Genomic DNA, 21,771 nt, shown 5'->3' on the forward strand with positions numbered 1-21,771 from the left:
AATTTTGGTTTGGTTTTGTGAAAGGTCTGCTGGTAAAAATGAAGCAATACCAGTAACTTATCTACAAATTACGGGAAGGAGAAAGTAGGTTAAAAAAGATCAAGAAACTTAAAACAAGCATGATCAAACCACATCCTAGTTAGGCAGGAAACAATAGGAGACCGTTCTTGCTCAGAGGGAAGGAAGGTGAATCTGACCAGGACTACTGTCAAGCAAGTCATAAATGGGGTTCACCTCCACTCTGCCCAAGTTTCAAGTGCAGTCATCCGAACACAACAAAGTTCGATTCTGCACCCAGGGAAAGGCGATACCCGGAAGCAGAAAGCTGACACTTTCACTTGGGCTGGCAATTCCTTCCACACTCAAAACAATCTCATTTTTGGTTCAGGCGTCCACTACAACGAGCAGTTGTGTGTCTATCACAATGGAGGCAGGAACTTCATCCCAAAAGGAGGCCAGCAGGAGAAAGAACAGATCTCCTAATGCTCCCTCTCATTACAGGGTTCGACCAAAGTGGGTATCCCAAGCTGAGCGGTCGCCAGGAACTTTGTGCAATTTGCTTTTGCTCAAATTGCAAACCCCAAGCGTTGAGGCCAGTATCCTGCTGTGACACTGTACTAGAGTTTTGTAAGATGTAACCACTGGAGGATGACCAGGCCAAGGGGTATGATTATTTCTCACAACTGCATGCCTATCAATCACAATGAAAAAACCTGCAAACCCCAGCACCCCAAAGATCTCTGCGTTCATCTCTCGGAATACCAAGTCAAACTTTGGCACTGAATGTCTTACAGGAAGACCTTCTGGGACAAAGCCTGAGCAGCGACCAAAGAAAGTCCAAAGGGTCTCAGCACATCCCAGCTTGCTATTAACGTAAATGCCGTACGGGTCTGTAGAGGCTGCGTGGGGAGGGAGCACATCCAATGGCAAACACATGCCCCGTCTGATGGCGGGGGCCGCCTCGGAGAAGCTTGCTGCTCGGAAACATGTATATAATGGGGACCAGACCTGCTGACTGTTCAACGCAATCCCGAAATCTGGAGTTTTATGTGGAACTTCCTAAATGTTAAAGTTGGTCATCCATAAAATTTTCTTTTAAATACTTCGAAGACCAAACCAAACAGCTCTGAGGGCTGGACTGGACCCCTCAGGTACCTGATGGACACTTTCGATATATTTCCCTCCCATCCTCACCAACAGCCCTCCGGAGTTGGACCTGCTCTCCCTGTTTTCTAAATGGGGTGAAACAATGTGCGTGAAGGGAGCTGGGGGGCCTCAGCAGCTCGGACCGGAAGGCCCCATGGGTTCTGTGGAGTCAGCACACCACTGCTTGCATTCAGTCAGCAAGACGGAGTTTAAGAAAGTTGCAGAGAAATGTCTCCAGCTCCATAAACACGAAGTTAGTTCCACGTGTGCTCATCTATGGTGTCCTGGCACGGGCCCTGAGGGGAGTCCTTCCCGGTTCAGTATTCGTCACCCTGTCGCCTCTAGGTTACATCCTCTTGCCAAAAGCTACTCCTTCCCTTTAGAGCACTTCTAAGACTTGCGATAGTACATTTGTTTGTCTCTTTGATCAACATCAGTCTCTCCTACTGGACTATAAAGCTCCAACAAGACAGACTATTTAGGATTTTGTATATCCGCAGAGCTAACACAGTGCCTGATCTAAAGAAAGGGCTTAATAAACACTTGTTGAATGAATCAAAGAAGGGATAGGCCAGACAGAGGCCATGAAAGGGCCCCATTCAACTCAGCTGAACTAATGCCACCACCAACAAGGCCAGAAAGTTTCTGGGAACCTTTTCAGAGGCTCTATGACTCCCTTCAACAGCCAAATGGCCCAGCCAAGCCACCATACACCAGAAAAACCAGCAGGGCAGGGACTCCTGTCACTGCATTCCGGGCGGTCTTGGCCTTTCGCACTACAGGATCACACTCCACCCACCTGCTAGCTCAGGTATGGCAACAGAGTTGACTGCCCAAGGGCAAACCTAGCCCTGTTACCTTTGTGCCTATTGCCTGAGAAACCGGTTGCAGAGACATAGTGCTCCCCAAACAGCCTCTGTGTGAAACACTGTGCTCATCTCAGATACATATGCCAAGCCCAAGCTGCAACAGATACGAGGAGACAAGGTGCCCGCCAAAGCTGCTTAAAGCTGCTGCAAGCAGAGGGAACCTGGGGCAAGGGCCTTCCAGGGTGCAGGTACGGTGAAGTCACAGGGACAAAGGCAGAAACACAGGGCATGCTGGGGAAAAAGCAAGCTGGACCGGTACCAAGGAAGCCTGGAGTTCAGGACACAGGAGCAGGATGGTAGGAGGGAAGACAGGCAAGAGACACAGGGGCCAAGCTGGGAAAACCTGGGAAGAAATCATACCACCAGTCTCGGGAGTCTTCCCTTAGCAGAGTGCAAAATGCACAAACATGCACAAACCGCAGATGTGCTCTGTTTAGGCCACAGCTGGGTGATCGTTTAAAACTCGGGAGTGTTTGCATCCAAATGGAGATTTCCAGCTTCTCTGAAAATATGAGGAAACCAGGAACTACTGCATCCATATTCCTGCAGAACTGACAAAGGATGCATATGCTCTCCAATTTGCCACAGTCCCCACCCTTCCCTACTACTCTCTCATGGGGGTCCACATCACATAGATGTTCTCTGTCCAGCCTCTGTAGGTATTTGTGCCTTAGATAAGTATTCTCTCATTCCGTCCCAGTAACAGTGTCTCACAGATACATAATCTGGGGCCCAGAGCAGTACAATTTCCTGTTCAATAACATACAATCAATCAGATCCACTCAGTACCCAACCCAGATTTTCCTGGGTACACATTTCAAGACTCTGATTAGGTTCCTTGAATCCCAGACCAGCTTACACATCATCATTGCCGTAGAGGCAGAATGTTGCGGTTTCTGGTTTTAGAGAAACACACACATGAGCAAACTGAGCAGCGGCTTCTTATCAAGGTCTAGGAACAGTCCCAACACTAATGACTTACACAACTTCTCTGAACATCCTGTTCGGTCTTAGCGTACATCTCAGAAAGATCACCATTCAGAATGACTTCAGCTAACGAGTTCACCAGGGGTGCGTGATGTATAATTAGGAAGACCTGGTGAGAAAGAAGACATCGGATTTGCATTAAAGGCTGCAATCTCTCCACCTCTCCCTTTCTGGATCAGAAACAACTAGGTTGGGCTACTTAGGCCCTGTGTTGAGCAGCATTCCCCATGAAGCAAAATCCAAAGAATGGGTCCCATTTAGGAGAAGCCAGTGATGCCACTCTCCATCCAGGGTCGGCCCCTCCTTCATTCAGACTGTTGCCTATTTGGCTGGCTGCTCCCCAGCGGAAGGAAGTGCATTAAAGCAAGACTGTCCCTCATGGCTGGGGGAAGCCAAATCCGGTTGATGTGGAACAACGTGGGAAAGCAGCAGCCAAACCAGCACACTCCTTCCTCTCCACAGGCATTTTAGTGTCAAATTTGATTATACTAAGACTGGAAGGCACAGGCCCAGCATTTCAGTTAGACGGGAAGAAGGGGCCGGCGAGTCTTGTTCCAATCAAGGACTTGGCAGAGGGTTGGCTACCCAGAGATTCCATCGCTGGAATGAGCTCTGACCCCTGCGGTGGGTTTCAGCACACCAAGATTTCATGGCAGCGATGGGAGGTGTGGACGCTGTGGGGAACGAAGGCCACATGAGCCAGAGTCGGGCCTAGTTGTGCCAGCATGCAAAATCAGAAGGCGCTGCGCTGTCTGGGATGGCCCTGCTACCCCACCCTGTTGCCCAATGCTCAAAAGAACAGCTTTGGGAATCAGGGTATTCAAAGCTGCCTCCGCAAAGCTGGCTCAGACACACCTGCTACTTTGTTTTAAAATATAAAGACGAGGGGCGCCTGGGTGGCTCAGTTGGTTAAGCGACTGCCTTCGGCTCATGTCCTGATCTCAGGGTCCTGGGATCGAGCCCCGCATCGGGCTCCCTACTCAGCGGGGAGTCTGCTTCTCCCTCTGACCCTCCCCCCCTCATGTGCTCTCTCTCTCATTCTCACTCTCTCAAATAAATAAATAAAATCTTTAAAAATAATAATAAAAATAAAAATAAAAAAATAAAATATAAAGACGATGCCAGTGGTGTAGCACAGCTTGGGACATACCCACCATTTATACAGAAAAAGGGTGTGTGTGCACATTTGCATTTGCTTACATACACATGGAACAGGATTTCTAAACCCTGGCACTATTATGCGGCCATAATTCCTTATGGGGGGGGGTGTCTGTGCATTGTGGGATGTTTGGCAGCATCTCTGGCCTCTACCCAAACAAACATGTCTCCAGATGTTGCCAAACATCCCGGCGGAGGGGGCGGGGGCAAAATCACCCCCAGTTAAGAACCCTCTGCAGGCAACGTCTCTGGAAGGGCACAGGAAAACCCTGTAACTATACTTGTCTCTGGGGACAGAAATCAGGCAATGCAAAAGTAGAAAGGAAACTTGGTTTTCACCTGTTTGAACTTTTTAACTTAAAAAATTTATTAAAAACATAAACATTGTTAAAAAAAAAAAAAAAGAAGCAGCTGAGCCAGACACTGAAATACTCCTGCATCTGGGCAATGGCACCTGGTGCATGGGGGACGGGAGTAAGAGGGAGATTTCTAGAACGACAGCATCCCCGGTCACACTAAATTAGCATCGTTAACGTGAATTTTCTTAGGTTTTATAGCTGTGCTCATTACATAATTTGTAAGGGTGCTTTGACGGAGGAACAAAAGATACGAGATTTCTACCTGATTCGAGGTTTTCACACATTTTGGGCATCAATATGAAAAAGCTAATTGACAACGCAGGGGAGGATGGGCCCTGTGGCTCCAGCTGAGGATGCCAAATCGCATGCTATGCTTTTTGTGAGATACTGAGACAAGTTATTTGGTGCTTGAGCTGCTAGTCCTTCTCTAAGAAAACAGGAGCAAAGGGGTTCTCAGAGAAAGGGCATGGCCTGACCCCATGCTCCTGAGAGGAGACTCTGCCCATGCAATGCTCCAACAGCTACAGGGTCCTGGGAGTGCTTTCCACGGGATTCCTGTGGCTGAGCATCTGGCTGCTCAGGTCCTGCCAGACTCCCAGAATCCCAAGCAGGAGGCTCGGGCAGATTTGTAATGAGGTGGCAGAAAAGGGTGCCAGGAGAGGCTGGGGTTTGCACGGAGCTCCATTGCACAGAGGGGCATTCAGAAGGAGTGGGAACTGGTGCAGAGCTCCGGGCAAACAAAGCCCCCAGGACAAGACTCTGAGGGGGGAGCAAGGAGCAGGCCGCGTGTGGACCCCGACTGGCTTAGCCACCAGGGGAGGCTGGGGCTGCAACTCTTCTCAGCCCTGCCTCAATCTCCAAATGGCCCAGGGACCAAGGGCAGAAGGCCTTGGTTCTCTCGGCAAAGCCAATAAATACCTGCACCACTGCAGAAGTGGGAACAGAACTCTGGTCAAACGTTTGACTACTTGACAGTCTAATGAGATGGACTGAAAGTCTGGACTGCTTGTAATAAAAAATATTTTTAAAGTTATGTAACTGGGTCACCATGGAGTTTTTCCCTTCTTGTAAATATTACATAATTACAAGAAGGAAACACACTTGTTTAAGGAGGGGGAGGCAGACAAACTGGCTCAAGACACAAATCTGGGAATGGGCTCCTACAAGATACCTTCCAGAAGGTGATCTGGGAACTACAACCACGACAAAAGTCTTTAAAAATAGCCTCATTAGTCGAAGTTTGTTAAACCAAGGCTGCTGCAGGGACATACACACACACAGTGGGTCCTGCAGTTTGGGGCTTATTTCAAAATGCCGTGAATAGGACCCATGCCGTCCACATTTCCAGAGTATTTAGAACACTCCTTGGTTGTTTGAAAACCTCAGTCCCCATGGTAAAAACCAAGCACATAAGTGCCAGGTTTGATTTACTTCTCATTTTTCTTTCAATTTCTACTCACTACCATGAACAAGATACCAGCCCCTCTACTCTGTGTCTGAAAAATAGAGACCCTCCCCTTCCTTTTATTGTTGTTTTACTTCAAGATGGGGGATCCCGCAGAAGGAAGACAGGGCGATGTGGCCTGGTCCTCCAAAGGACCCCCAAATGTGGTTGGGGAAGCAGGCAAATGATGAACCATACCTGCGACAGGAGATAGAGAGAAACCGGCAGGCTGATCTTCGGGCGTTCTCCTCCCTAGTGAGGGTTAGGGGAAAGAGACAGAGAGAAGTCCAGGTCACACACGTGAGCAGCACAAAATACATGGAGCCAAAAGCCACCTGTCTGAAGGTGAGGCAGCCTGTTCCCCACGTCCCCCACACCCCCAAGGCTGTTCTTTCCTGGTACTAGTTAAAAGTCCACTCTGCAAAATAAATTCACAATCTAATCCCATCCAATACTATTCTCCAGGCCTCTGTTTTTCCACCTGAGAAATCCTTCACCATTAGTCACGGATTAGAAGCTGGGTCCAAGAGAAGAACTAGCTCCTTAAATTACCAGGAATGTGAATTTCCCCCAGCTGGGGCACCGAGCCCACTGCCCCACAGGAGAGGCCTCTTTTCAGGAAGAGCTTTCGAAATGGGACAAGGAGGGGTTGGGGCACTCTGGCCTTGGAAAAGTCCCTCGTTTGTACTGAACTTCAACGTGCTCCATCCTACATCAACCCTGTGAGGATCTTCAAGACCCTGCTTTGGTTCAGGTAGGTTAGCTGCCTTGGCCAAGGCCACAGAGTGAGGAAAGGGAAGAAGCAGAATTTGAACCCAGGTCTGAAAACTCCAAGTCCCATGCTTTCTCTGCCTCCCAGAGCTGCCACTGATAGATCTAGTTATGGCTGCAATTTTCTTCTATTTACTGGTTTTTAGAAAGAATCTCCATGTTCCATCTCCAAAAAGAAAGCTACAACCCCCTGGGGCACATCCGCAGAGGCTAGAGCCCCTGCACAGTAACCAACTGGCTCCATCCTGCCTCCTGCTGAGGTCTCTGCCCCTTAACTCTGGGAAGGACTGGGCAGAAATTCTCATGATAGGATCTGAGAACGGCCAGCTCAAAGCCACCTGGGGGACAGGTTAAAGATGCAGACTGCAGGTCCACTACAGATCCACGGAGCCAGAATCTGAGACAGAGAGTGGGCCCCCGAGGACGTGCATTTCAATACCCACACAGGATTCTGAGCCTAAATGTGGACAGTCACTGCTCTGGGATCTTTTCCGAAGTGCGCTCCAACCCTTCCCATCCATTCTGTGCAAGTTCTGCAGCTGACTGGATCTTCTGCAAATCAAGTCACTCTGGCGACTATCAGAAAAAGTTACCAGGGGCGCCTGGGTGGCTCAGTTGGTTAAGCGACTGCCTTCAGCTCAGGTCATGATCCCAGGGTCCTGGGACTGAGTCCCACATCGGGCTCCCTGCTCTGCGGGGAGCCTACTTCTCCCTCTCCCACTCCCCCTGCTTGTGTTCCCTCTCTCGCTGTCTCTCTCTGTCAAATAAATAAATAAAATCTTTAAAAAAAAAAAAAAGAAAAAGAAAAAGTTACCAGGAATGAGAATACCTCAAGAGTAGGATGCACAGAAACCAAAAACCTAAATTCATAGAGGTTTCCTGTTTCCTTCTGGTGTCCTGTTCTTTTCCCATTTACTTTTATAGCTGCCCCCCCCAACACACACACACACACACACACACACACACACACACACACACACACACACTCCCTCTCAGCCTTCCCTCTCTCCACCTACCCCTCCTCCCCCAGGAAATAAAAGGAAAGGAAAAGAAAACCAGTGTGCTTTTGAAAGGCATCTCTCTCAGGCTCGAAGCCCTGGTCCCTTGCAAAGCTTGGTCCTCTTCAAGGGGACTGTTCTTCCCCCTTCTGAAGACTGCCTTCAGCCCGCAGGCATGGTGGGCCCAGGCCCCCAAACCCACCTTGTCCTGGTTCTCCAGTGAGTATACGTAGAGGGGCAGGAAGAGCCTGTTGAGCAGATGGTCTGTGAGCACATCGTTGAGGAACTCACAGTTGATGATCAGGATGTCATTGAGATAGTGCAGGTGGTCCAGGTGCTCGGCCACCAGGTCACTCAGTTTCCCCCGATTCCGGTGTCTGCCAAGAAAAAGGACAGCCTTAGCCTGGAAGCCAAAGCACAGAGCCTTTGGGCCTTGGCCTAGGACTTGGGTCAGATGGAATGTTTCATTCATACAACAAATATTCACACAACAAACAGGCTCAAGGGACACTTATACTGGCCCTACTGCTGGCATACACAAAGGGAAAATGGGCAGGTGTACCGCAATCCATTGTAGGGGACTCCTGGGGTACCCCCTAACCTCTGGGGGCCTCACTACAACTCCCCCACCCCCACCACCACAGCCCAAAACAAAATGGGTAAATAAAGCAAAATCCAGCTCCCTTAGCAAGCCATTCCACAAGAGTAGCCGCTAGTCAATGTGGCAAGATCCCCCGCCTCCCAAGATAAGGAGTATTAATGGAGCAATAAATCCTTGCTAATTAAAATGCTCCAGAGGAGTTCCAAAAAGAAAAGCAGTCCTCAGCAACCACATCCAACTCCCTGGCCCTGACCATATGGGGGGCACAGCACAAGGAGGTGATACTCGACCCCAGGCCCAGAGGTCTCTGTCTCCTTCCAGTAAAGCAACAAGCCTGCTCCTTGGGCCCCATGGGTCATCAGTCTTACACTTGCCAAGGACTGAACCCCAAAAACAGCTAGTGGTACACTTTCACTACTCCTAAAGTGGATCTGTTGCAAGGAGCAATGTAGCTGTGGTAAGACATTTTGTTTGTATTATAATTATTACTCAAGTAATAGATGGTCATTTCAGAAAACGGGAAATTGAAGAAGAAAAAGCAAAAGACATCAAGGTCTCCTGTAGTCCAACCACTAAGTGATAACATTTTGGGACTTGCGACCCTACAGTCTGTTTTCCTATTCCCATTTCTATGTCCCTTTATAATCACATCTAAACGCAGGTATTATGTATCTATCCATCTAACCATACGTGCCTTAAAAAAAAAAAAAATAAAAATAGGATTGATGTTTCTTTCACATAATTTTTAATAATTCTTATTGTACTCTAATAAGCTATTTAACGAATATACATAGCAAATACATGTTGTAAAGGTTAACAGTATGAGGAGTACCTATGGGCCCACCATCCAGCCGAGACTTAGAACATTTATTTACTGTTTTGCAACCTTTTCTCCCATTTAATAAGATACTGTGGGAATTTTTCTTCAGCAAGATAGTTAACACACTTCACTTTTTAAACCTTTAGTTTAAAAAAATATATGCAGATGGGTTTAAAAGTTAAAGGGTATTGATAAGCTGATGATAAAATACAGCAGCTCTGGCCCAGTCTCTCCAGAGAAGGCAGGTTTTAACTTTCGAGTTGTTTCTGTGGATAGTTCTCCCCACACCTCTAGAAAATCTTCAAGGTCATCTATTTTGAGCCATTTTAGATATCGTGTAATGACCTCCTGGTATGACGGAACCCTTATCGTTCCCTCCGCCCCTCCCCCTCAGGTCATCAACAAGTGGTGTTGACATCATCAGGACCATTCACCGTAGGGCCACGCAGAGGATGAGTCGTCCACTTCCTTCCTGGAATAACTTTTTGTCTTTTCTGGAATCAAGTGCCACATTATGTGTTACATCCGTAACTACTCATCTCCATAAAGGTCCTGGTTTTCCCAAATGCCCTGTCGGATCTGCCACCCACCTATCCCCACTTCTTTCCCAGTATTGGGGCTTATATTCTATGGCTTGAGCCCTGTCCCCCAAGAGACCTCCTTCCTGGATCCCCTTATCGTCCCGAGCCCGCCTAGGTGAGCCTCTCTCCAGGGCTCCGCTAAGCTGTCACTCTGGGGCAGTAGTTCTCCACAGATGGCGATTTTGCCTCAAAGGAGACATCTGGCAATGTCTGGGGACGTTTTTGGTTGAAACAACTAGAAAAGGGGCACTGCTGGCATCTTGTGGGTGGAGACCAGGGATGCTGCCAAACATCCTACAGTGCACAGGACGGCCCCCCCAGAACCCAGGATTCCCTAGTTCCAAAGATCAATAGTACTGACTTGGAGGAATCTTGCTCTGGGACTTGTATTCATCATTCTGGGGCCCAAATCACCATATTAATCTGTCGTTTTGTTTGTTTGTTTGTTTTTAACTGATTTACAGAGATATAATTCCCATCCCATTCCCTTCTCCCATTTCAAGTGTACAATTTAATGGTTGTTAGTACATTTGCAGAGTTGTCCAACTGTCCTCCCGATCCACTTTAGAACATTTTTAACCCCTCCTCCCAAAACAGCCCTATAATCCCATTTCCCCTCAACACACCCCCTCCTCCATCTTGGGAAACCACTAGTCTATGCTCAGTCTCTCCAGACCTGCCTGTTCTGGGCATTTCGTATCAATGGGGTCACACAGAGTGTGGTCCTTTGCATCTGGCTTCCTTCACTGAGCATCATGCTCTCAAGGTCCAAGCATGGCATGCCATGTGTGAGCACTTCCTTTCCTTTTACTGCCCAGTATTATCCCACTGTATGCAAACGCCCCATTTTGTTTATCTGCTCACCAGGTGGCGGATCATCTTACTCTTCTTACCAGCTGCCTGGCACCTCATATATGGGTGCACTGATTTTAGTGACCCTCTTCCCTTCTAGGAGGTATGAGAGTTGTTTCTAAATTTCCACAGTTATAAAATGTGGAAGGTGGGTGGAACCTTTCAGAGGATAGAAGTCCACATTCTGCCGACACACAGGTGGGGAAGTTTCGTGCTAGTGTTTTATTTTCCCTCAATGAAAATGGAATTCTCCCCTAACTACTCTCTCTGCCTGGGAAGCACCCACCCCCAACTGCCCCCCGCAAGGCGGTCACTTACTCCTCATCAGTCTGCACACAATTATCAAGTTCGATCACGTGGCTCCCAATGAACCAGACCAAATTGGAGAAGTAAGGAACAGCGGTTTTATCTCTGATATAGTGCAGCATGGCCTGGTTATCCACTGAGAAAATTCACAAAAGAAGAAGAAAAAAGTCAAGCTACCAAAAATAACTGGGGGCGATTAAAAAAAAAAAAAAAAACCACAATGAAAAAGCTCTCTGCTATAATCTGAACCTTTTCTGTCTTTCCTGGGAATACTAGAAAAATGGTTATCTTATTCATGAAACCATACACATCAAGGCAGTTCTTACGCTATTTTTAGAGTTAATAAAATGAATTAATTGGGCTAAACATTAATAGTGCAGTCAGAAAGCCTACTTCTCAGCAATGCATTTAGCTTGACTACAATGGAAACCATGCCATTATTAGGCAAGTTTCCTGTATATTACATGTAAGGATAAGTTAAGAAAGCAGAAAACCAGAAGTTAATAACTTACATGACACTGGAATAAGGAACACGGGAATCGTCATTGAAGGAAAGGCAAAAAACAGACAACAGTTAACAGGGTTAGGAACTGGGATGGTGAGACAGTTGCTCAGAGGGACAGAGGGCTAGGGCAGGAGGCATCTAAAGATATGGGCTGGAAGAGAACAAGAGAGAGGAGAGAGCAGGGGCGGCAGAACTGGGCCTCAGACCAGGGCACAAACTCAGCAGCCTGCTGGGTGGGCTGACTCAGTGAGTGAGGCTGGGAGACCCAGCCTGTGAACTAGGGAGCCCGGGCCTCAACCCCAGGGAGAGGCACTGCTTCTCAGTGCCCACTCACCACTGCCCTACAAGACCGTGGGCCCAGAGCAGCCAAGTCTCTACTTTCAAGTCAGAAAAACACAGAGTGACCCAAGATCTCCCCGTGTTTAAATACTGGCAACTATGTATCTTTTCAAGGAATACCTAAGCCAATCAAAACACGTCTGAGGGCTGGATCCAGCTCTCCGACTCTCCATTTGGGACCCTGGAGGGGGGACCCACCCAGCTCTTAGGCTCTTCAATTTAGAGCAATCCCACAATGAGGCTGGAGTGAGTCCCTGAGGAGCTCCTCCCACCCCCAATTAGGGGTCATCTCAAGTAATAACATCATAACTCAAAACTCGTGAAGGTCAAAGCCCTTTAGTCCTTGAGAATATGGAGTCCCAGCTCCAGTGTGGTGACTCCAGGGTGAATAATCCCAGTGTCAGGCAGAGAAGATGTGCCCTCAGGGGGCAGTTCCAGGCGAGGAAACTTGTGTCCAGCCAGACTTTGTGCCAAGGCGGGCAGGAACCCGTGGAAGGGCTTTCTCCCAGAGGCGACGTTTTGGGCATTAAGTACATCTTGACAAAAGGCAAATTTGTTGGGCTTTGCAGTCAGTTGAGAATACAATGCTGCCCCCTGCCGTTTGTGACATCAAATGCTTCTATACATTATTCAAAGATCCCATAACCCCAGGCTGTACTTAAGTACAGTTTACAGCCTGAAACACAAAAATGTAAATATAACATTCAAAAGACAACTCCGCTTTATCTAAGTATCACATGGCTGCTTGGAGTCCCACACGTGCCTTTCTTAGGACGTTACTACTACCGTGTGTCTGTACGGAGACTTCAACATATAGAACTGAGCGCACGCGAGAGAAGTGGCACAAAACTTCACACAAGGGGCCTGTTAAATGTTCCATGACTACGAGCCTTTCATGAGACATGCAACCCCAGCTGTCATACAGGAGCCCCCTGTCCCCACCGGAGAGCTGTGTATACAGACTCAAGAGAGCAAGCCCCAGCCGTCAGGTTAGAAATCAGACAAGGCCTGAGTGCCTAGGGAAGCTTACCTTTGTAGACGTTCAAAGTTATGGTTCTTACAGCAATTCTAACCATGCTTTCAGGGTGATTGAAAAACTTGATGGCTTCTGTGTACAGGGCAAAGTCATTAGTGTGCTAAAACAAAAGAAGTACCGAAAACGAGTTACAAACCCATAGGGCAGGCCTCCTCCCACCCAGCTTTCCGAATCGTATCAAACAACCATAAAAGCGGAAAAAACCATTATCCCCCATGAAACTCAAGCCAGTGGTTCATTCCCAGTGGGGAATGTGGGAAGGAATGGGGAGGCGAGACCGTCCCAGAACAAATAGAAAAGGGTCCCGACAATGCCAGACCTGGGCTTGTGATCTGTCTTACCACTTCGCAGCTGCCTGCTATAATATTCCTAAGCCTCTGTGCCTTCGTCTATAAAATGGGGATCACAACTCCCACTTTGCAGCTGCTAGGAGTCACTGAGGTGATTTCAGGGGCCGGGGCCTACCACCGGACCTCCCACCTAACAAGCATCAGCAGTGAGGCCGATCGTTACTCTCAGAGGCCACTTCAACTAACGAAAGGCAAGTGTGAAGTTTTACGGCATTCTCTTCTGGCTAGGACACATTTCTCTACTTAGAAATACTAAAAGTAGACACATTACCATGGAGGAGGAGGGGTTGGGGAACCTGCTGGCATTAAAAAGATACCATCAGAAGGGATCAAAGCAGTTCCGAAGCATAGAACTGCACTGCTGGGGCCTGGATCTGGGCCTAGAGCTGTGCGGGGCAAGCTCTGCTGCCCTCTCCTGGCCAGTGTCCCACATGGCTCTGCATCCCCGCTCCAAGGGCACCCGTGGGCAGTGAGGGCGTGGGGAAGAGGCAACAGCCAGCCTAGAGCACGGTGACAACTGTCTAATGGGGGCAATGCCACTTTGAGCACGAGACGTGTACCCTTGGCAAGTGGTAGCTACAACACTGGCCCACATGCAAGAGGAAATTGAGCTCACCTCCCCTGGTGACCAGCAGGATGTTCTTCCAGAAGCATTGCTCTGGTCCCAGAATCGCAGGGTCCTGCCCTCCCATCCTGGGGTACACAAGCCCAGCTGCACCTGAGTGGAGGTACCTCTCTCTGGCCTGAATTTCACCCACCCGGGGAGTCTCTGGCACGATGCAAAGATCATCTACGTGTCTCTGGACATGGTGAACGAGCACCTACCATCTGCCAGATACTGGGCCACACAATGTTAATTTTTCAAACTGCCATACATTTTGTGGCTGTGGTTGACAACTAATGTTTCTTCCCCCTGAGACCAGTTCTTCCCCACTCCTAATCTAGACATGGAAAATCAAGGTTCAGGCTGTTCTTGCTGCATCCCATGGGGACAGCTAGATGGATTTTGCCCACACTCAGAAGGTATGTTTGAGAGGGCGGTCTGATTCTAGAAAGAAGCAGATAGCACATGGCTGTGTGGTAGCCCACCTCCAGGACGGCCCAGTGACCATCACTGCCTGTATTCACGTGCTATCATGCTCTCCCACACTGGGTCAGGGCCCACCCGTGTGACCTAAATAACATGGTGGGAAAGACGGTGTGTGTCCTCTGAGGCTGGGTCACAAAAGGCACTGCAGCTCGTCTTGGTCTCTTGGGTCGCTTGCTCTGGGGAAAGCCAGCTGCCATGCCATGAAGACACTCAAGCAGCCACGGGAGAAGCCTACGGAACCGAGGCCTCCTGCCAAAGGCCAGCACTGACTGGTATGCCGCAAGAGTGAGCCGCCTTGGAAGCAGATCCCCTGAACCCGATCCAGCCTTCACATCTAGCCTCGTGAAAGACCAAGCAGAGCTGCCCTGTGAGGCTGCTCCCAAATTCCCGACACCCAGTGAGGGAGATGTGGCACGATTCTGACCAGGAAGACACATGAGGAAGTCTGCTGGGGGGCTTCTGGGAAAGAAGTGTTTTTGGAAGTTAGAAAGGAACACAAGAAGGGAAGTGATCTCTTCAGGCTTTTCGGCAGTGGCGCATGAATATGTGATGTTTGGAGCTGCTGCAGCCATCCTGAGACCATGAGGGGTTGAGCCTGAGGACAGTTGCCAACTATATGGTCAGCGGAGCAGACAGATGAAAAAGCCTGCATCCTCAATGAAGCGGCGGAGCCACAGGATGAACCGGCCCAGGAGAGCCGACATCGGTACCTTCTGGTATGTGAGATAAACTGAGCTTCTCAAGTTCCTTTTCACCGTGAAAACAGCAGCAACTTATTTACTAAAATTGCTAGTAATTCTCCCAAGAAATACCAGGGACGTTAGTGAAGGACAGCAATGGCTGTGATTTTAAGGAGCCAGGTATGTACTAGGGGCTTTGAAGACATCATCTCATTTAATTCAACCCCTGGAAAATCCTGCTAGGTGTAGATCTTCATCCCTATTCCCAGATGAGAAGACTGAGGCTCAGAGGACGGAGAAGTCTCTGAGGTCATGCAGCAGGGAAGTGGCAAAGCCGGGGCGAACCACAGTGCCGGCTTTTCCCACAGGGCAGCACAACCCCGAGTTAACCTTCAGGCACTTCTCCCTGCCGAGAAGGCAATGCTCTCAGGTAGCACAAACTGAATTTTACATTAGAAACAGAGAGGTGACTTACAAATTAAAAAAACAAAAACAAAAACAAAAAACAACCAACTTCTTTTTAAAAGCAGGTCAAGGTCTGACAGTGTTGCTATGAAAATCAGGTAAGGGTGAGCATGCAAGTACTTTGTCAACAGATACGAGGCCACCCGGCCTGAAGGTGCTCTTCTGACCGGCTAGCTTTCCGCCCCAATGTACGTACCCCTCTGGCACTTACTTACCTCGTTGTAAAAGAAATGGACGGTGTGGTTGTTGAGTTTTAACGAAAGTGTTTTCAGGAACGATATATAATATGCCATAATCTCCTCATCGGAAAAGTCAAACTTATGGACAATGATAGAATTTACATAGTTATTAGAGAGCAAATAATCTAGAGGGAGAAAAAAAAAAAAACACAAAACAGATGGGTTAATTCGTGCCGGAGGAAAGCCAAGCAGACAAAGTCAGGTAACAGAGGACTCTGAATGTGCTCGAACCCATCAAGCTTCTGGGTCGCTGGGGTTTAAAAGGCCAACAGGGAGCAGCTTCATCTTCAGCCAACACAGAAATCAGGCAGCCACTATGTGCAACCTCCAGAAAGTTCAAGAGCCATGAGAGAGAAAGGCCCGGGCTACCCCTCCCTCCTACACCAAATAGAAAAAACGTCTGAACGTTTTTTTCCTTGCTGGCAAAGTTCAACATAGAGCTGGGGGTGGGGCAGATGTGCTGGTGTGTGGGCATTTTCACAAACCACCCACACATGAGGGGAAAAAGCACTGTATTTTATTAAAAGCTGCTCCATGTTGCCATCAAGAGTCACACTGCCATCCCTGAATGCGACAAAGGGCTGTGTGGTTTTTTTCTCCCCATAGAGCAACATGATTTCCTAAAAGCTACTTCATGCCGAACCCTCCACTACACGCCCAGCACCAGGCTGAGTGCTTTACATTATCACCACAACGATCCAATCCGGCCCAGCAGGTCTTGTTCTCCCCATTTTGCAGAGAATTAAAAAAAAAAAAAAAAAATTCAGAGGTTGATTAACTTTCCAGACGTCACAGAGACCGTTAGTCCCAGAGATGGAATTGGAAGTCAGGTCCTAGGTCAAAGTCTGTGTCAATGTCATGCACTAATGGGGATGAATAATGAAGACTGGGTGGCAAGGGCCCGAGGCACGGGGGTCAACTGCAGAACGGCCACCCTCGTCCAAACCCCCAGCCCCTGCAGAAATGCAGGCCCAGCACCAGGGGAGCCTCCAACTGTGTGAGGGAAGCTGGAAAACATCTGAAGGCTGCCCCTGACTCTGCAATGGTGGCCACAGGACCAGCTAGTTCTTCATGCTGGACTGGCAGGCAGAAATAGGTCTACAGGTCAGCTGCAGCCTGTGGGCCTGCAGTTCACAACCCCGGCCTTGGGTCCTTGTCCACGCAAATCTCTGAGTCCTCCCCAGCCACCCTGCAAAGCGGGTGCTGCCACCCCCACTGTGTGTCCTGTGGGCAGCCAGTCTGTGAATGCTGCACCATCCCACCGCCGCCCCCCAATAGTTAAAGGCAGAATGGGATCAACACCCACACCTGCAGGCAGATGTGGTAAGGCAGTAAAGCTCAATGGTTGGGAACCTGGCTACTCAAAATCTGGTCCTCAGACCCCACAGCCCAGCATCACCTGGAGCTCATCAGACACACAGAATCTTGGGCCCCAGCCCTGCCCACCGACTCAGATCTCTGGGGTGGACAAGGTACACTGGGCGTGTTAAGGAGCCCTGCTCGTATTTCAGAAGCCTTGCGTTCGAAGGGGACTTGGATCCACACTGCCCCTGCCACTTCTAGCTGGGTGACCCTGGGAAAGCCGCTTACCCTCCCCACTCTCCAGTTTCCTTGTCTAAAAACAGGAATAACAGTACCTTCCCCAGGGGTCTGCTGTGAGGATTAAAGCAGACGAAGCACTATGGACAGTGAGGGGCACAAAGCAAGCATGCAGTAATGGCAGCTACCATGTCTCTTAGTGCTATTACACGGAGACCCCAGAGACCCCACTGACCCTCCAGCCACCAGGACTGAACACAGTTGGTCTTGGGAGGGAACAGGAAACAGACCGTTATTTCGTGCCAAAGAGGTACCCAACCTAAACCAAAGTACGACTAGAAAGGCTGACATCAAACGCATGCCAAAGAGCCATCCAGGAGCCCGGGGCGGCGAGAGGGACCATGGCAGGGCCCACTGCTGGGTTCTCCTCAGAAGCCAGCTCTCCAGGAAAGCCACTGCCCTCAGAAAAGCCTCCTGGGTGTTCTTGGCTTTATAGACAGGCCCTGCAGTCTGTAGTCTTAGCACAGTTTTCTGTACCTCCTGACTCTAACAATTCCTGAGGCAAATCCTGAAGCTCCAAGAGAGGAGGCAGTGGGTCCCGGCGGGGGGTCCTAAGAATCTTAATTGACTTGTTTAAAAATGACATTACACATATCATAACTCTTAAGTGCACAGCTTGATATATGTGGAAATTTACATACAGGTGAATCTTAAATCCAGATACCTATGTATTTATATGTATATATATAGTGTATACACACATATATACACACACACGGGTATATACATATACACACCACAAATCTCGGGTGTCCAGCTGGATGAATTTTTGCAAACATATACACTACGTAAGGACCATCCAGATCAGACAGAACATACCTCTAGCTCCGCAGAAGGCTCCCTGACAGCCCTGCCCAGTCAACCCCCTCTCCCCAACAATAAGCCCTGGTTTGACTTGAAGCACACAGACTCGTATTGCCTGTTCTAGAGCTTCATATCCATGGACCACACGACACGCTTCTCATGTCTGGCCTGTCACCGGTCACCATATCTGAGAGGTATCCGAGTTGCCGCACGCAGTGGCAAGAATCCACTCCTTTCCTCCATTTTGCGATGTAGTGCTCTATTCTGTGCACAGTCCACAACCTACACGCCTAGAATCTTAACTTGTAACAAGCAGCCCAGGTGATGCTGAGGCCTAGAGCCCTTCTTCCCCATTGTCCTGGCTGTGGCTGGAGATGAATGAGCTGGCAGGAGAACGGACTACGGAGATGTCACGGGGAGCCCCACTGTGACTGGCCGGCGGCTTCCGGGCCAGTAGGGGCACGGACGCCGCTGCCGGCACTTCAGACATACAACCACGGCCTCTCGGCTGCACTCTTGAGCTGGAAAAGCCACATGCTCCCATCATTCCCCAGCGGGGACTTTTCCAGGGCCTCCACAGGATGAACTCTGTGGGTGGTGAGGGCCACCGTGGGGGCAGCCGAGGTGTCTCTATTATTCGGCTGGGATTTTTCTACTACCCCCTCACTGGGTGGCCGACTTTCTGTGGTATCCTTTTCTCAACCCAGGAGTCTCTAAGTAATCTCAGTCTCTCGGGCCCTCTGTGACTTAGGTCACTGAACCCGACAGGCGACAGGTGCACTTGTGAAATGGCTGCTGGTAATAGTGAAAACCCGGAAAGCACCTCGATGACCGTGGGCAGGTTGAAGAGCTCAGGGCTCAGCAAGACGCAGCTCTGGAGCCACACTAGGTGGGGGCACGTGAACAGGCTGCATGAAGATCTGAGATACGGCAGGAAGTCGGAAAACAGAAAACAAATGGCAAAATGCTATGTGTCCACTGGACCGTGAGGGAGAGACTCTGCAGAACTTTTGCTTTCTATATTCTCATGCTGTTTGGTTTTTGGTGCTGTTGTTTCAGAATAAGGACGTTTCCTTCCTATGAATGGAAAATAAAAATGAGAGCCAAAGTCACGTGTCCTCCTCCCCCTACCCCCAAATCGAAGTGCTGTAAAAGGTGGTGATGTCTGCCCCTTCTGCAGGGCTTATAAAAAGCTCTCTGGTGAGTTCTTCCTAAAGACAGTGGCGTCTGCCTGCGTTTCTCATAGCATGGCCCCCTTTTCAGTCCTAATTCAAGAAAAGCCATGTGATCCAGAAACTCCAGCATTTTCTACCATCCCAACTACCGTGGCTAGCTGGGCTTAGGCCGGATTACCCGAGAACAGACATTTGGGGGAACGCTGGATTTAACGATGAAAGCAGCTCCAGTGGACGCCTCCATCTGCCAGACCCCAGGCTCCGTTCTGCACATCTGCTGTCACACTTAATCCTCAGACCACTCTATTCCCCAGATACGAGTATCCTCTCCACTTCACAGAAGCAGAAACCGCAGCGGGGAGCGGAGAGTCCACCCCTGGAGCCCATGCAAGGCCAACGTGGCAGAGCCGGGCCTGGGACCTGGTGGGTCACAGTCCAGAGCCTGCACCCCCGAGCCGGGTCTTCCCCGCTCGGAGTTTTCAGAAACCGCACACAATTCATATCCAGGGTAACAAAAGCTGTTAACACGGGAAACCACTTAGGGAGAGTGAGTCAACTCATATGTGTCAACTCATATTCGTCGGGAAGTGTGAGCAGAGACTCCTGGGACGGCAGCACCACCTAGTGGCTGCTTCCCAGAGCCACCATGCACAGCCAGGCCTGGGCCTCTCCCTGCTTCCTCTTGAGGGGGAATGCCACCACCTCTACCTCCTTCCACCCACCAGAAACTTTTTCTAAACCCGTCTTGGGGACCTAGAGCCTGCCTTTGACACAGACATTCAGCCACTTGTCTTCTCTTCCCTGCTTCTGGCAGGCAGGGCCTGCTGTAGTTGTCTTAGAGTAATAAAGCTAGAGGTCAAGCACGCAGGAAGAGAAGCTAAACCCGGTTTCTTGCCCTCGGATCTGCTGACAATTTGGGCTAGATAATCCTTTACTGTGTTGTTTGATGTTTAGCACCCCTGGGCTCTACCCACCAGATGCCAACAACACCCCACCCCCCACCCACGACCACAACCGAGAATGTCCGCAGGCACTGACAAATGCCCTCCAGGGGCACAATCACCCCCAGCTGTGGACCCCTGAACTAACTCGGCTAGGCCGAAGCCCCTTCTGGATTCTGGCCTTGCTAGAGCTGTCACCACGGGCTGCCGACTGGAAATCCCTGGGCACTAAGTGAGGGCACGGCCCTCACAGGGTGGTTGTTTCAGATGTAGAGCCCGGGCTTAGTGAGGGCAGAGAAGCAGCTCCGAGCCGCACCCTTGCATCCTAGGCAGGCAAGTCAGCTGCCAGAGCCCACACCTTGCACACTCCTGGGCCATTCTTCCTCACCTTGCTGCTTCTAGCCTTTATTCCATTGGCTGATGATTCAGCGACCCCAACAAGTTATAAAGAAAAAAATGGGAACAGCCCAGAATCACTGAGCAGAGGGGAGCCCTCTCAGCCCTTCACGGTACCATACCACACGGGGATAAACTTGGTGTTATGGACCAAACTGCATGATACCACCACTCACACCAGGAAGCCCTAACCCCCACTGTGACTACAATATACACAGATGCTTTAAGGAGGTAATTAAGGTTAAACAAGGTCCTAGGGTGGGCCCCGATCAAAAAAAAACTGGTGTCCTTCTAAGAAGACACCAGAACTCTCTCTCCACGTGCACGCATGCACACACACAAAAACTAAGGCCACACCAGAAGCAACAAGAAGACGGTCATCTACAAACCAGAACGAAAGACCTCACCAGAAACTACCCCTGATGGCGCCTTGTTCTTGGACTTCAAACCTCCAGAACTATGAGAAAACAGATCTCTGTGCTCTCAACCCCCAATCCAGGGCCTTCTGTTACAGCAGCCCAAGCACACAAAGACACAATGTTAAGCACAGACATGCAAAAGCAACAAGAAAACCACGCCAAGCTACGTGCTACCAAAGCTCAGTGGTGAGGAGGCAAGTGTCAAGGATTGTCCTTACAAAGTGAGGTCTCGTGACTGATATTCTCAAAGAGGATGTTCAAGGTCTGCAGCAGCTGAACGCACACGTAGCGGCCTGACTTCTGCCGCAGGATGTTCAAGAAGAAAACAAACATGTTCTTCTCCAGGAAGAAGCTGGGGAGAGAATGGAAAATCATCAGTGGTTTGCTTCTACACGTGGAAATACAAATCATCCGGTGGCTACGTGCACAGCACACGGGTGTGGACAGCCCCCGACCCCCAAAGGCATCTGCAGAACAGCTGGATCACCCCGCCTGCAAGGCCCCGGCTTCCCCGCGGACGCCGTCCTCCACCACAGCAAAATGTGGCCTCTTGCGCTCTCTCCCCAGAATGTGAGCACAGTGCTGATCCTGGGAAGCAGAATGGGGAAGATCTTAACGCACTGTGATTACACAGTAATCTACCGGTGCTGAAAAACCCACCAGGCAGCTTTTCCCATCTAATACTCTCTATCCTTAGTTTTCCTTACTAGGCCTCTTTCCTTTGCTTTGGTATCTTTGCGTGTTAAGCAGCACCACCTGGAATTCCCTACAAAGGGGCAAGATAATGCTAGTAAAAGTTTCCAAATCTGGGGGGAAAGAACTGGAAGGGATTGAAGGGGCT

The 21,771-nt window shown here is 49.5% G+C and overlaps 1 protein-coding gene across 12 annotated transcripts in view; it reads right to left on the bottom strand.

Annotated features, from left to right (window-relative positions):
* CLEC16A (C-type lectin domain containing 16A) overlaps nucleotides 1-21,771 on the bottom strand; it is a 194,689-nt gene that overhangs the window by 157,936 nt on the left and 14,982 nt on the right. For all 12 annotated transcript variants that reach the window (XM_081820022.1, XM_081820023.1, XM_081820029.1 and 9 more), the window contains exons 3-9: nucleotides 21,149-21,282; nucleotides 15,573-15,721; nucleotides 12,767-12,872; nucleotides 10,905-11,028; nucleotides 7,935-8,109; nucleotides 6,162-6,215; nucleotides 2,998-3,111 (exon numbers count right to left, since the gene is read on the bottom strand). In XM_081820022.1, coding sequence (XP_081676148.1) covers nucleotides 2,998-3,111; nucleotides 6,162-6,215; nucleotides 7,935-8,109; nucleotides 10,905-11,028; nucleotides 12,767-12,872; nucleotides 15,573-15,721; nucleotides 21,149-21,282 — 856 coding nt within the window. The remainder of the gene's footprint in view (nucleotides 1-2,997; nucleotides 3,112-6,161; nucleotides 6,216-7,934; nucleotides 8,110-10,904; nucleotides 11,029-12,766; nucleotides 12,873-15,572; nucleotides 15,722-21,148; nucleotides 21,283-21,771) is intronic.

Source organism: Leptonychotes weddellii, chromosome 5 (assembly GCF_054177405.1).
Source record: "Leptonychotes weddellii isolate Sample4059 chromosome 5, ASM5417740v2, whole genome shotgun sequence".
In the NCBI taxonomy this organism is placed as follows: domain Eukaryota; kingdom Metazoa; phylum Chordata; class Mammalia; order Carnivora; family Phocidae; genus Leptonychotes; species Leptonychotes weddellii.